Below are 14137 nucleotides of genomic sequence, written 5' to 3' on the forward strand. Positions count from 1 at the left end.
ACAGGACCACCCACAGGAATGGATAGGGACAGCTGTGTGCACTGCACAGGACCACCCACAGGAATGGAAAGGGCACAGAATTCACCGTCACTCTTTAGTTCCAGCTGCCTTCTTTTCAGGTTAGCTAACTTTTGGTAGCTCATTAACCACCATCATCAATAATTTCATCATGGGCAACAACCATAAATGTGTTTATCTTTCCCTTGTTTGATCTGACTCTTGTCATCTTCTTGCTAGGAGAGTCTCTGTACTGAGACTAGAGTGGTCTTCTTAAAGTTCACTCTGAGTTTACCCTACTATGTACCAAATCCCACAGTGACTCCTACAGGGTAAGATTTCAACTTCTAAGAAAGGTATGCCAAGCTCACCATGTCTCATCCCTACCTCTACTTCATCAATACCATCACCATCACCACCACCATCATCATCATCTCTAAACAATGCTCTTCTTGTAACATATACTTCACTCATATAAAATGGTACCCCATTTCAAGAAAGCCATACATGCCACCAAAAAGACAGCCTGTTACAATCTGATTATCTCTCAAGACTTTGGCCCAAAATACCTCTTCATCTAGGAGATATTTCTTAATCTCAATTTTACCCCTCCTTTATCCATAAGCAGGCAAATTACACCATCTTATTTTTCTCTAGATTCCTCGAACCTATCTTCATTAGTGTTCCCCTTCTCCAGCTTCTACTTCTATTCCCTAATTTTTAAAATATTGATCTAATCTACTAGGCAGTGACCTCCTTGGGTACAAGGATCATTCTCTTTTTATCTCTGCTTAGATTTCTAGTTCAGAGTAAGCAAGCATCAAATGCATATTGAGTTAATTAATCAGCCCTACTTAGCACTGCAATTTGTACTTCATTATTATTTATTATATTTTGAACATTTTTTTTAGAATTTTGGTATATTTGGTTTTTATAGATATAGAAAAACTCTTGAAAGTGACCTAACTCATTCAGAAGTTCCTCCTGGTTGACATGTGGGCAAGGCTTCTTTTGGGAAGTCTCACTACTGCAAAGGAGAACATCATTGTCTGGGCTTGTCTCCATGGTTCCCAGCATCTCTCCCAGGTGCTGCTCAGATGCGCCTGCTCACCTGCCACTCTCAGCCTTGCTGCTTTCCAGTTGTCGGGAAATCAGCTTGGCAATGTTGGTGAAGCTGTTGCTCATTCGGAAGATGTCCCTGCTGTGCGGGCCCAGGATGGAGGAGAAGGCATCTGTGATGCTTTTAATTTCCAGCAAGAGAATATGGTGGAACGAATGCTCCATGTTAGCCAGCTGGCTTACCAGGTATCGTAGGCAGCTCCTGGCTCTCTCCTGCCAACAACAATGAACAACAACAGATGTCTGTAGGATAACATAATATCAAAGTTCATGAACTAAACTCCTTCAAAGAAACATGGATGATATTAATAATGCAGGTACTTTTGAAGACAACGCGTCTGTGTGAATTACAACATGCAGTGTATCACAGACATATTGCCTATTCCCAACTGAGAGTCAGAGGTAGAAGTGGAGGACTTTCATCACATGTCAGGTCCATTGTAGAAGTTAGGAACACAACACAAAAGATTAGGGTGGAGATTTACTGTCATGGTGAAGCAGATGGACAGTAAACAAAATACCTATGTAAAATACATAGTGGGTAGGATGGAGAGTGAAGCAGGAGGATGAGACCCTGGGAAATTCATACTAAACAGTACACGAGGCATATCTCAGACAGAAGATAACACTCAACATCAATAAAGTTTTTATAATTGAAATCCAGCATGCTCAGTAACACTAATAAACAATTAGAGTGAAATTCATCCTGCTTGATTCAAGGAAGTGGGATGATCTAGGAGCCAGGCCACATGGAATATGACATTTTGTCTACTGTTTGTCTTACTGACAAAGTGACCCAGCCTCTGAATCAGATTCTTCTTTAGCATCTTAAAAAGACATTCCACAAATATTTCCCTGTCCCCATGGTTTTGTGGACAGTATTTCTTGGGCTGCCTATGTAGCTCAGTTGCCACAGCAATTTCATCGCACATGTAAGGCCCTGGGTTGATTCATAGATTTTTCCTCCATCTCCACTCCCAAACCTTTCTTTCTCACCATAAAAAAATTAGAAAATTCTTTTCTTAGAAGCATTTGTCTTCGCGGTGGTGAAAGTAGCCATGTGGATATTTGCTGAAATCAGCTTCGTTCAGAACGATCCTCTGGCAGCCAAGCTGAGCTGAAGGAAAAATTAATCACATTGCAGGAACAAGAAAAATCCTAACTGCTCGGGACCCAGCATAGGAACCCATGCCAACCTCACATCATTTGTTCTGAATCCTTGGAGCATATCCAGGTACCTCACAGAGGGAACAGATGTGAGTTTGGAGGAGAAAGTGTGATGTTAGGGCAAGAGAAGGGGTTAGGGAATTCTGATTTCTTTCTCAGCTCCAAAGTATTTTGTCTCTGGGGCTTCTCACAGCATATTTGTGCTTTTAGTCTTCCCACGATGAAGCCGGTCAGCAGCACCTGTATGTCACAATGTAGGCCAGTCGCTGTCCAACCAGACACATTGTTTGTTATTAAAATAAAAACAGTGGACACACAAGGGTAATTAGTCTACGTGTCAAGGCTATCCTACATGAGCCTTTAGTACTCATGGAATCCTTTGAATGACACCATGAGGTTAGTAATGTGGTGTCTATTGCTTTATGGGGATGAAACTGAGGACAGGCCAACATGCTTAAAGTCACATATGTCTATCTCTGAACTGTCTTCTCACTGACTATGGTTCCAGGCCTTCCTACTAAAAACCGAGACCACAAGTTAGTCCATCCCCTTTTTTGGTCTTCCATTCATGATCACAGTTAAGCAGCTTTTACTTAATTTCATTAGATTTAGCTGATTAGCATCATAAATACTCTGTAAATACAAAATAGGTTAGAAAATTTTAAACCTTTTGTTTATAAGGCCCCTTATCTCTTCTTAAAATGCTTGAAAACCCCAAAGAGTTTTTGTTTGCCTGAACTGTATGTATTGATATTGGCCATTTGGCAACTAAACGGAGAAATTAGAATCACCAATTCACTTAAAAATAATAAACCATTTGTATGTTAAATGCATGTTTATGAAAAAAATCTCTCTCTGAAACAGAACTTTTACAAATTTCTATAGTCTAGTGATTATTTACATGGACAAAAACTGGATGCTCATATCGAATTTTAACCTATTGTGTTGTATCTGGCCTCACATAGATTATATAGTTGAAAAAAGGAGGATTACTTTCAAAATATCCTTGATAATTATGCATGTTATTCATGGATAGTACATGAAAACTCAGTAAGTGGTAGTAACAACATACGGTTATATTTTGTACTCTGTTATACTAAGATCTACTAGGCCATTCTGTAGTTGGGATGAGTCTTTTACCCATGCATTATGTTATAACATTAAACATTGATAATCTGGCAAAAAATTGGTTCACTGAGTTAAGGATATCTTCCCAAATGTGGATGCATTTCATTCTATAAGAATATCAGAAACACTGCATTGGATGAAGGAGGAAAGGGTCCATAACTAAGGAGCTATCTACAACTTGACGGCTTCAAATGGGAGAGAGTCAGTTTTCCTTAAAGGTGTTGCCCACACTGCAGTGGATTGCTCAACATCCATGAATATATGAGCAGTACAAAATTATTCAATGGGTTATTGAAAGAAAAAAAGAGGAAATAATGTTGAGGAAGTGATGTATGAAGCTGGGAGAAGATAGAGAAGCAGGGACAAACATGATAAAATGCATTGAACAGCATATATGGGATTATCAAGCAATTAATAAAACATATTTTTAAAAAGGAGAAGTCAGCAACAGCAGCAACAGCAACAACAACAGCAACAACAACAGCAGCAACAACAACAACAACAACAACCATAGCACTCCTGAATCCCAACTGTGAATACCACCATGCTTCTTTTCAAGAAAGCCTTTCTGCTAGGGAAACTGCCATGTTTAGAGAGGTGAATACAGATTTTCAAACCTCTAATTTTCATTCCAACCTCAGATTTTATCACTGGCAACTGATACAGTTGGTAGTATGTATCCACAAGATACACATCTGTGAATTCAACAAACTGCAGATTAAAAATATTCAGTGGGCATCTGTGCTGCACATGGGGGACCATTTTTGTCATTATTCTCTAAGCAATTCAGCACAAAGTTGGTATGGACAGCATTCACACTGTGTTAGGTGTCCTAAGTCATTTAGAGATGGTCTGATGTGTACAAGTGGATGATCATATTAAGTGCTGTTTTCTGTAATGGAATCAAACATTCTTAGGCCTTGATATCCACAGTGTATTGATTCCTGCCCCTCCCACTTTTTGTTGTACCAAAATACCTGACAAGAAGCAACTTAAGGGGCATGTTTATGTGAGCTTACAGTTCAAGGGGATACAGTCCATATATTTGAATATAGTCTGATACATTGCATTAGTGCTCTGAAAATGATAGGAACTGGGGTCAAGCTAAGAATGTGAAAGCCTATACCCAGGCATCTACTTCCTCCAGTGAGGCCACATATCAACAAACTATGGCTCTGTTCCTGGAAGAGTGACCCATACCTTCATTCGTGATGGATGTGTACCCTTTTCATCCTTCCTAGATTAGGTTGTTATAGTTTCTCATTGACTTTAATCACAGGACATGGTAGCCACAAGAGATCCCTTAAGGGATCTCCTCTACTCTAGACATAGTCTTTCTTACTTCCATTGTAGAAGCAAATCCAACTTCCCCATCTGGATCAATCACTCCTCCTAATACTGTAAATTCCTTTCATAGCCTGTTGGTTTAAAGTATCAGAAACCCAAAGTGTCCATGGGAAATCTGAACTTCCAGTTCAATGGAAAGTTTGTGGTGGCTACCTGACAGGAGTGTTTCCTACTCTAGAACCAAAATTCCTAGACCAGCAGAATGTAAGGTCATAGAAACAATAGGCAAAACATTTTCTACTGGGTCACTAGGGGTGATAGTGAGTGGAATTATTTCCTGGTTCACTCCATAGATTCCTAGACCCATGGATCCTGGCTATGGGGGAAACTGTACCACATACTAGACACTGATTCAAAGCATATACTGCCTTCTGGAGTACCTAGTTGGCTCAGTAGCTTTCAAAAGGCCATTCCATCTTTCTATCTGGCAAGCTATTATAGGATGGTGGGGAACATACTAAGACTGGTGGGTTTCCCAATCCTGAGCCCAGTTTCACACTTCTCCAGCTGTGAAATAAATTTCTTGATTAGAAGCAATCCTGTATGAAATACCACAATGGTGGATAAGGCACTTTGTAAATTCATATTTGGTGGTTTTGGCAGAAGTATCACATACAGAAAAGGCAAATCTATAACATGAATAAAATATCTATTCCAGTAAGGACAAAGTATTGTCATTTCCACAGAAAAAGTGGTCCAATGTAGTCACCCTGTCACAAGGTCACTGGCTGGTCATTCTGATCAATGGTGCCATATCTAGGGCTTAATGCCTCTGCTGTTGGCAGATCTGATATTTGGAAGCAGTTGTATTCAGAGCAGTTTTGGTAAGTGGAAGTCCATGTTATTCGGCCCATTTATAAACCCCATTTCTGCCTGTTTGTTCATTGGCCCATTGGGCAATGACAGGAATGTCCGAGGGAAAGAGTTGACTGTTCACTGAATGGGCCATTTTATCTACTTGATTATTGAACTCCCCCTGAGCTGGAGTTACTTTTTGATGAGCACAACCATCTTCATATCCTTTGCCCATTTGGAGAGATATATCCACATGCTTCTTCTCCAGTTGTCTTTTTTTTAAAAAACAAAACAAAACAAAACAAAACAATTTTCCTATCATGCTCTTTCCAACTCCCTGACCATCCAGCCAATCCTTTGGCTGGCTAATGGTTACAAAGGCTACATGGGTTCAGCGAACAATTGCACATCTGGCCAATTCTCCTTCTAAACAAAATGTATGACCATGTTTAATGCCTGAAATTCTGCCTGCTGTGAAGATTTCTCCTTGCTGGTGTCTTTCAATGTTGTCCCATAAAGGTTTGCAATGCTGCAGCCATCCATTTCTGAGTGATGCTTGCACAACACGTAGAACCATCAGCCAACCAGGTTCTAGTCTTTTCTTTCTCAGTCAACCAGGGACATCCCACAAAGCTATAGGTACATGCTTGCAGCAAATCGCATGGTAACAGGGGTAAAAAATAGGAAAAAAAAAAGCATTCTTCATGCAACTTGCATATGCATTCAGGACCCACTCTGATTGGATCACATGTATACCACATCCATTTGATAATAGATTGTTGGTGTATACATCCTACTTTATGAGTGGGTGGATCAAATAACACCTTCTTCATTATGGGCAGCTCAGGTTGCACTGTAACTTGGTGGATTATTGTCAAATGTTCAGTTTCTTCTAAGGTCCAATTGCAGCCAAAGAGCTGTTTTTCAAAGGGAGAATAGTTGTTTGCAAATGATGGTAGAGCCTTACTACAAAAATCCCAAATGTCTCGTCTGTGATTTATCTCCGAGCCTGCCAAAGGCTCTAAACAGCATCCCTACCTGCCACTGACACTGCAAGTACCACCAACTCTGCTGGATCATATGGTCCATGGGTAGAACAGCCTGCACAGCAGCCTGGACCTATTGAAGAGCCTTCTCCTGTTTCAGGCCCCACACAAAGCTGGCAGCTTTCCAAGTCACTTGGTATATGGGCAGGAATAACATACTCAAGTGAGAAATGTGCTTTCTCCAGAATGCAAATAGGCCCACTAAACACTGTGTCCCTACTTTTTAGTGGTGAGAGGGGCCAGGTGCAATAACTTATCCTTCACCTTAGAAGGAGTATGACTGCATGTTTCACATCACAGGACTCCTAAGAATTTCACTGAAGTAGAAGGCCCCTGAATTTTGGTTGAATTAATTTCCCATCCTCTGATGCATACATATATTATCAACAACTTCAAGGTTGCTACCTCCTGCTCACTTGGTCCAGTTAGCATATCAATTCAGTGAACCTATGGATATTTTGTAGAAGAGACAGACATTCAAGATCCCTTCTAAGTTATGATTCAGGGCTGGAGAATTAGTATATCCTTGAGATAAAACAGTAAAGGTGATACAGCTGGCCTTGTCAACTGAAAGCAAATTGCTTACAGTGGTCCTTATGGACAGGTACTGAGAAGAAGTAATTTGCTAAATCAATTAGTGTATACCATGTACTAGGAGATGTGTTAGTCTGCTGGTACGGGTACCACATCTGGTACAGAAGCTTCAATTAGAATCACTGTTTGCTTGAGTTTTCAATAGTCATCTGTCATTCTCCATGATCCGTCTGTCTTCTGCACTGGCTTGATAGGAGAGTTAAAGGAAGATGAGGTGGGAATCACCACCCTTGCATCTTTCAAGCCCTCAATGGTAACACTAATTTCTACAATTCCTCCAGGAATTTGATAGTGTTTTTGATTCACTATTTTCCTTGGTTGATGCAACTCTAAAGACTTCCAATTAGTCTTTCCAACCATAATATTCTTCACTCCACAGGTCAGGCAAGCAATGTGAGAATTCTGCCAATTTCTAAGAATATCTATTCCATTTATACTTTCTGGAATTGGGGAAATAACCATAGGATGAATTCAGGAACTCATTGGCCTTATTTTGAATTCTATATCCCCCCAAATACCATTAATCACCTGACCCCCATAAGCCCCTACTTTCACTGGAGGGCTACAGTGTTTTGTGGGATCTACTGGAATCAGCATCAATTCAGAACCAGTATCTAGTAGACCACAGAAATTTCCTTCCCCCAGTGTACAGTTACCTTTGTAAAAGGCTCTAGGGTCTGTAATAGGGCTGCGGACCTTACTAGACCCTAAGATCTTAGCACAACTGACTCCGTGATGGAAGTACCATTCAGGATGTAAATCTCAGCAGCTGGACAGCATCACCTGCCAAAACTAAAACACAGACCTAATCCATCAAAGTCCATACAGTTCTAGGAAAATCTCAAAATATACTAGCTGTTTTTTAGCTTCTATAATTCCACTTCTGGCCAACTGTTCTTGTTAATTGAATTATATCAACTCAGAACACGGAGTTCTTTTTATATTTCTTAAAAACTCATCTGGAGAAAGGCTCAGTACTAAACTGAGATCCTGAGCACTGGGTGCAGTTGCCGGTCAGCTAATGAAGGCTTTCTACTGGTGTAAACCATAGCCTTCCATGGTGAATAGCCCAGAACATGTCCTTCAGGAGAGGGCAGGAGAAAGGTTAACAGTAAATCTTTTACAAATTTTTATCGAGGTCCTTCCTCCGGAGAAACTCTCTCCCTTCATTTAAAAGATTCTGGATCTGAAAACTGGTTCAAACCTGAAAATTGATTCACAGGCTAGGATTCCCCTTTGCCAAGATCCTACGTAGCCTTTCTTTCATTAGTTTGAGAATGATTAATGACTAATATAGATTATACTTATATAGATTATACAATCTTATATAGATTACACAAAAGTATGCAATCTTTTTGTAGATCAAATAGTAATTCTGCAGTTTTTTTTTTTTTTAACCTATTCATGTCTGGAAACACCACGATTGATTAGCCAGGACCAGAGGTCTACCATACGAGTCATACCGCCATCAAATTCACTTTGCCTGTGCTGACCATTATTATAATTACAATCCTTTTGCCTTTGGTGATGCAATGCTGCCCCCTGGCCTCTGGTACTTCAGTGGCTCATTGCATCTAATTAAGCTCATTGCATCTAATTCATCTAAGTGAGCATCCACATCTCCAAACTTCAGGTCTGGAAGAAGGACAAGGGCAACAACAAAGCTCTTCAAATATGCTGGTGCCCCTCACACCATTTTTTGTTCTGTAGCATTAGGAAAAAGTATGTGTTCTGGGCCTTCCCATCGTGGTGGATTAGGTTTTATACAGTTAGCATTGCGATTTCCCTGAGCCTTAAAATCCCTTTATTGCCACTAAGCCAAGGGATATCAGGCATCTCTAATTCCTTTTCAATAGGCCATCTTTTGACAAATGCTTCATCCAACCATTCAAAGAATGGTTTTGATACTTTTTTTTTTAACTGTAAGAACTCACATAATAAAACTTAGAACCTCCATTCAGAGGGCTCATATTAATAAACTTAGCCTAATCCAGTTTTATGTTCTTCCACCATTATCCCACATTCTTAAAGTCTATCCTTACATATATTTCCCAGACCTCTCCTTGAGTGAATTAGCACACTCATTAAGATCTTTAGTAGTGTAGCGCACATGGACTATGCTTTCTACCTCCCCTCTAGAAGCCTGCTTAGCCTTCAGTCAGGTTATAGGTCTAGAAGTAAGTATTGGTGGGTCCTGAATACCAGTAGAGTCTTGACTGGCATTTCCTTCAGAGAAAGTCCCTGCTGGTTTAGAAGACAATGAAGTATTCATTTCCTCAGTCAAAGATGGAAAAGGCAATACTTAGGAGGTGGGGAGTGAGTACCTCCTCTGCTGAGGGTAGCATGATGACTTCCTCAGCTGGGAGAAACCCTTGAGTATCTGAGGGTTCAAAGCTCAGCCTAGTGTCCTCCCACATATCCCCATCTCAGGATACAGGATCCCATTCTTTACCAGTTTATGCCTTGACTTTAACTGCCAATCCTCTGAGGCTTGGACTTGAATTTTTGTTGTAATGCAGCCAACCTTATAATGAGAGTTTTGGTTTGTTTCTCTGCAATTTGAGCTCTGTGGCTGCTAGAGGGAAGATTCTCTTCCAGAACAGGCTTAGGAACCCTTCAACTGTTTATGTGCATCTGGAGCTGGTCAATTTTTATCACTAAGTTCGTTGTCCTTCATCATATGCTGAGATGATGGGCCATGGTTAATTTGATCAAGGAGCTTGTTCATTTCTTTTGTCAATTTATCCCAAGATGCTAGGAGCAACTCACTGGCGTCATCACTTCCCGTATTTTTCCACAAACTGTCAACAGTTTATATAGTCACCAAGGCAGTTTCCTCTCACACTTGGTGAAGAAGGATAATCAAATGCATTTGTCTCCTTAAGTTTGTAAAATAGTTCACAGCATGGACTTTCAGGGTTCTCTGAGCTTCCATGAGAGACTTCAGCAACTGGAGAGGCCTTGGTAACTATAGGGGTTGGCAAATTAGAAAGTCTATTCCAGATACATAAAATATTCATCCTTATATCTCTGTTGCTTTAGAACCACTTAGGATAAGAAGTCTGTATTATTAGTTAGGGTTTTCTAGCATAACAAAACTTATAGAATACATTTTTCTGTCATCTCTACGTCTCTCTGTCATCTATCTATTCAGATATCTATATCTGAATCTGTCTATAAAGGAGATTTATTAGATGACTTACAGGCTATAGTCTAGCTAGTCCAAAATGGCTGCCTACCAACAGAAGGTCCAAGAATCCAATAGTTGTTAACACAATTAGGCTGGGTGCCTGGGTCTGTTTTCAGTATGTGATGGAATTTTTAAGAAGCAGATTCTAATGTCAGTGAAAAATGGACTTAGTAGCTAGAATGGGAGCAAGCATGGAGAGAGAGATAGAGATAGAGAGAGAGAGAGAGATAGAGAGATAGATAGATAGAGAGAGAGAGAGAGAGAGAGAGAGAGAGAGAGAGAGAGAGAGAGAGAGAGAGAGAGAGAGAGAATTTCGGTCTACCATGTTTTTTATAAATTCTGTCAGTAGAAGGACCATCCAGATTAAAGGTTTATATTCTCACACCAAAGAAGATCTGGATTAGAAGTGGGTCTTCCCACTTCAAATGAAAAATATCCTTCACAGGTGTGCTCAGTCATTTAAGTTTATTAATTTCAGATACAGTCTAGTTGACAACCAAAACAGTCATTACAAAGACCAAGTGGCTGGGCAGTGGTGGCACACACCTTTAATGCCAGCACTTGGGAGGCAGAGGCAGGTGGATTTCTGAGTTCAAGGCAAGCCTGGTCTACAGAGTGAGTTCCAGGACAGCCAAGGCTATACAGAGAAACTCTGTCACAAAAAAACAAAAAACAAAAACAAAAACAAACAAATAAACAAACAAAACAAAGACCAAGTGTTCAAACACATGAGGCTATGGCAGATAACATTTACCTACTAATTCAAATGCAATAATGACAGGCTGTTTGTCAATCGTTATTTCAAGTAAAAAGGAACCATCAAAAGAATTAGTCAGATGATCTGGTAAGACAAATGCCTACATTGTGTTCCTAAGTTAACCTCTACACTCTTATATTTATATATGCATTAGAAATTCTGAGCCAATACACATTTCTGACTAACTACATTGAATATTAAAAATATTTAGGACTAAGATTTAATAAGACCAGTCATTTCTACTGTTTCATCATGCTAAGTAAGTCCTTGTCAGGTGAGGAGGTGGGGTCTAGAAGGTCAAGAGAGTGATGTTTGCCACCAAGCAACCCTTGGAAAATATCTGGAGATATTTCTGGCTGTCATAATTGAGAAGATAGAAGGGTAGAATGCAGAATACAGTGGGAAAAGGCCAGAGATGCTGTCAAACATCACGTAACACACAGGATAGCCCCTAGCTAAGGGTCATCTAGCCCAAAGCGTCAATGGTGTCAGGCTGAGAAATCCCTAGTTAAGTGAAAACTGACTTTTCCCCTGGTCCTGAAACTGTCAATACAATCTGGTGCCACTGTCCTGATTTATGGTAATCACTTGAGGTTTTCCAAACTGTTGCTTTGTGCTATCAGTGCAGATGTCAACCAAGTAGATATAGTAAACAGTGCCTTATGACCACTGCATTACTGTAAAAATAACTCCAGCATCACAGGTCCCCATTGAAGGGACCTAAGGAGTCATGGGTCACAATGAGAGTTGATTACTAGAGACATGCTTGGCAACATTTTCTGTAAGGAACAGATAGGAAATATTTTTAACCTAGTTAGTTATAGGAACTCTGCTTTTGAAAAACATTGTTGACAGTACTACCTGACTGAATGTGACTGGATCTGGCCACCGGCAGTAATTTGTTGACTTCTGAACTAGATTATGTACTGGCAGAATTGTATTGGCCATATTTTAGTTTAGTTTAGTTTTAAATATGTATGTGATGACCCTTATCTTATAAATCTTTGCTGTTATCCCTTATCAAGATAATAGAATTTAAATAAGAAAATGATCCCAAAATGTGGTGGTCTGGCTATAAGGATAGCTTCTCTTGACTAATCATTCAGTAGATGCCAGGCAATCGACATGTTTACCTCAGTCTGTAGAAGTTTATAACATGGGTTATTAAGATGAGGGTATAAAGACTGAGGATACACAGGGAGGAGTTACAAATCAGGCAATGCTGATACTGAATCAAGGGTTGATTGATTCCAGAGTTGGAATGTTTCTAGTTTCCAGGGTTGATGAGGGCCAAGTAAGTGCAGTCTCCTTCATGATCTACAAGATTTTTGAGATGCCTTCTCAACACTCTCCTCTTGCATAACAGAGTCTTCTAAGATACCATTAGGACAAGCCCAGTAAGCTCCCATTGCCCAATCCCAATTAAATTTCACTGAAACAATGGAGGGAAGGCATGTTATTTATTTAACTTACTTTTTGTCAGGTCCTCACTATGTATCACTGGCTGGCCTAGAATTCACTATGTAGATCAGGCTGGCCTTGAACTCACAGAGATCTCCAGTCCAGTGTTGAGATTAAAGGGGTGGGGCAAGAAAAAGTTTATTTTGACTTAGTTTTAGAACTTTTTGTTCATCTAAAAAACGGAAAGCCTGGTGGAATTCGTTCAAGGCAACATGCATCAAGGGACCCTCAAAGTACAGCTGCAGACAGAAGCAAAAAGCACAAGTCAGTTCCATGATCAGGCACAAGTATCAAAGGACTACCTAACTGCCACCAGCCTAGTCCCTACCTCCTAATGGCTCTGCCATTTTCAAAATAGTGACGCCAGCTGGATCAAGCATTGATAACCTGAGGCCATGGAGGATATTTCAAATTCACAAACCATAACTGTCACATGTGGAAATAGAGTCTGTGGAGGAAAAAGTACATCAGCTCAGAGGATTTTAAAAAGATATATTTTCTTGACTCATTGAGAATTTCGTATATTCATGTGATGTATTTTAATATCCATGCCCCACATCTCCCTCTAACTTGTCCCAGATCCATTCTCTATCCCTGATTCCTCTCTCTAAACTCTATGTCTTTTTTTTCAATAACCACACATAACAACTTCTGTTACACAAACACTCCTGTGTAGGGAGCCATTCACTGGAGCAGGATCGACCTACCAGGGGCCTCATCCTTAAGGAAAATTGTCACTCTCTTTCCATAAAGCCAGCTGTTGTCAGAAGGCCCTCAGCTTGGAGTGGGAGTTTTTGAGCTCAGAGGGGTTTTGCCTAGCAGAATTCACTGCAGGTATAATGATGATGTATCATGTTATAGACCCTTTTCTCTCCACACATATATGTATGTATCTAATATGCATATGCATATATTATGTGTAACTATCACATACATATATGTATGTATCAAACAGAATTTTTTCTCACTCACAGTACTTATGCCCTATGAAGTCACCATCAAAGCTGAATTGAAGAACAGCAAAGTATTTCTTGTAAAGAAACAGAGGGGAGCCAGTCCCACAACACCCAGAGGAAGCTCCCCTCCTAGGTGCTCTGACACGCCCAGGATCAGAGGTGAGGAGTAACCAACATCTGTCCCAGCACTGGGAGTAACTGGGACCAGCGGGACCAAGCACACAGGAACTCTGCCAGCCCAGTAGTTCTGATTTCTTCCAGTTTGTCTAGGCTGGTGTCCTGAGCAGACCTTGGGCACAAGCTCTGCAGCCAGTCCCACAACACAGAGAGGAAGCCCCACTCCTAGGTGCTCTAACAAGCCCGGGATCACAGGATCCCAGAATCACAGGATCCCAGAGATAGCTTGACTCTGAGGAGTTCTGACTCAACCAGGATCACAGGAAGGACAGGCTCCAGTCAGATTTAGCAAGGGCAGGTAGCATTAGAGATAACCAGATGGCAGGGGGCAAGTGTAAGAAAATTAACAACACAAACCAAGGTTACTTGGCATCATCAGAACCCAATTCTCCCACCATAGCAA

The 14137-nt window shown here is 40.5% G+C and overlaps 1 protein-coding gene across 4 annotated transcripts in view; it reads right to left on the reverse strand.

The window, feature by feature from the left end:
• Window positions 1-14137, reverse strand: part of Veph1 (ventricular zone expressed PH domain containing 1) — a 214789-nt gene that overhangs the window by 111540 nt on the left and 89112 nt on the right. For all 4 annotated transcript variants that reach the window (XM_031374039.1, XM_031374040.1, XM_031374041.1 and 1 more), the window contains exon 7: window positions 1109-1329. In XM_031374039.1, the coding sequence (XP_031229899.1) occupies window positions 1109-1329 (221 nt within the window). The remainder of the gene's footprint in view (window positions 1-1108; window positions 1330-14137) is intronic.

Source organism: Mastomys coucha, unplaced genomic scaffold (assembly GCF_008632895.1).
Source record: "Mastomys coucha isolate ucsf_1 unplaced genomic scaffold, UCSF_Mcou_1 pScaffold16, whole genome shotgun sequence".
NCBI classification, from domain to species: domain Eukaryota; kingdom Metazoa; phylum Chordata; class Mammalia; order Rodentia; family Muridae; genus Mastomys; species Mastomys coucha.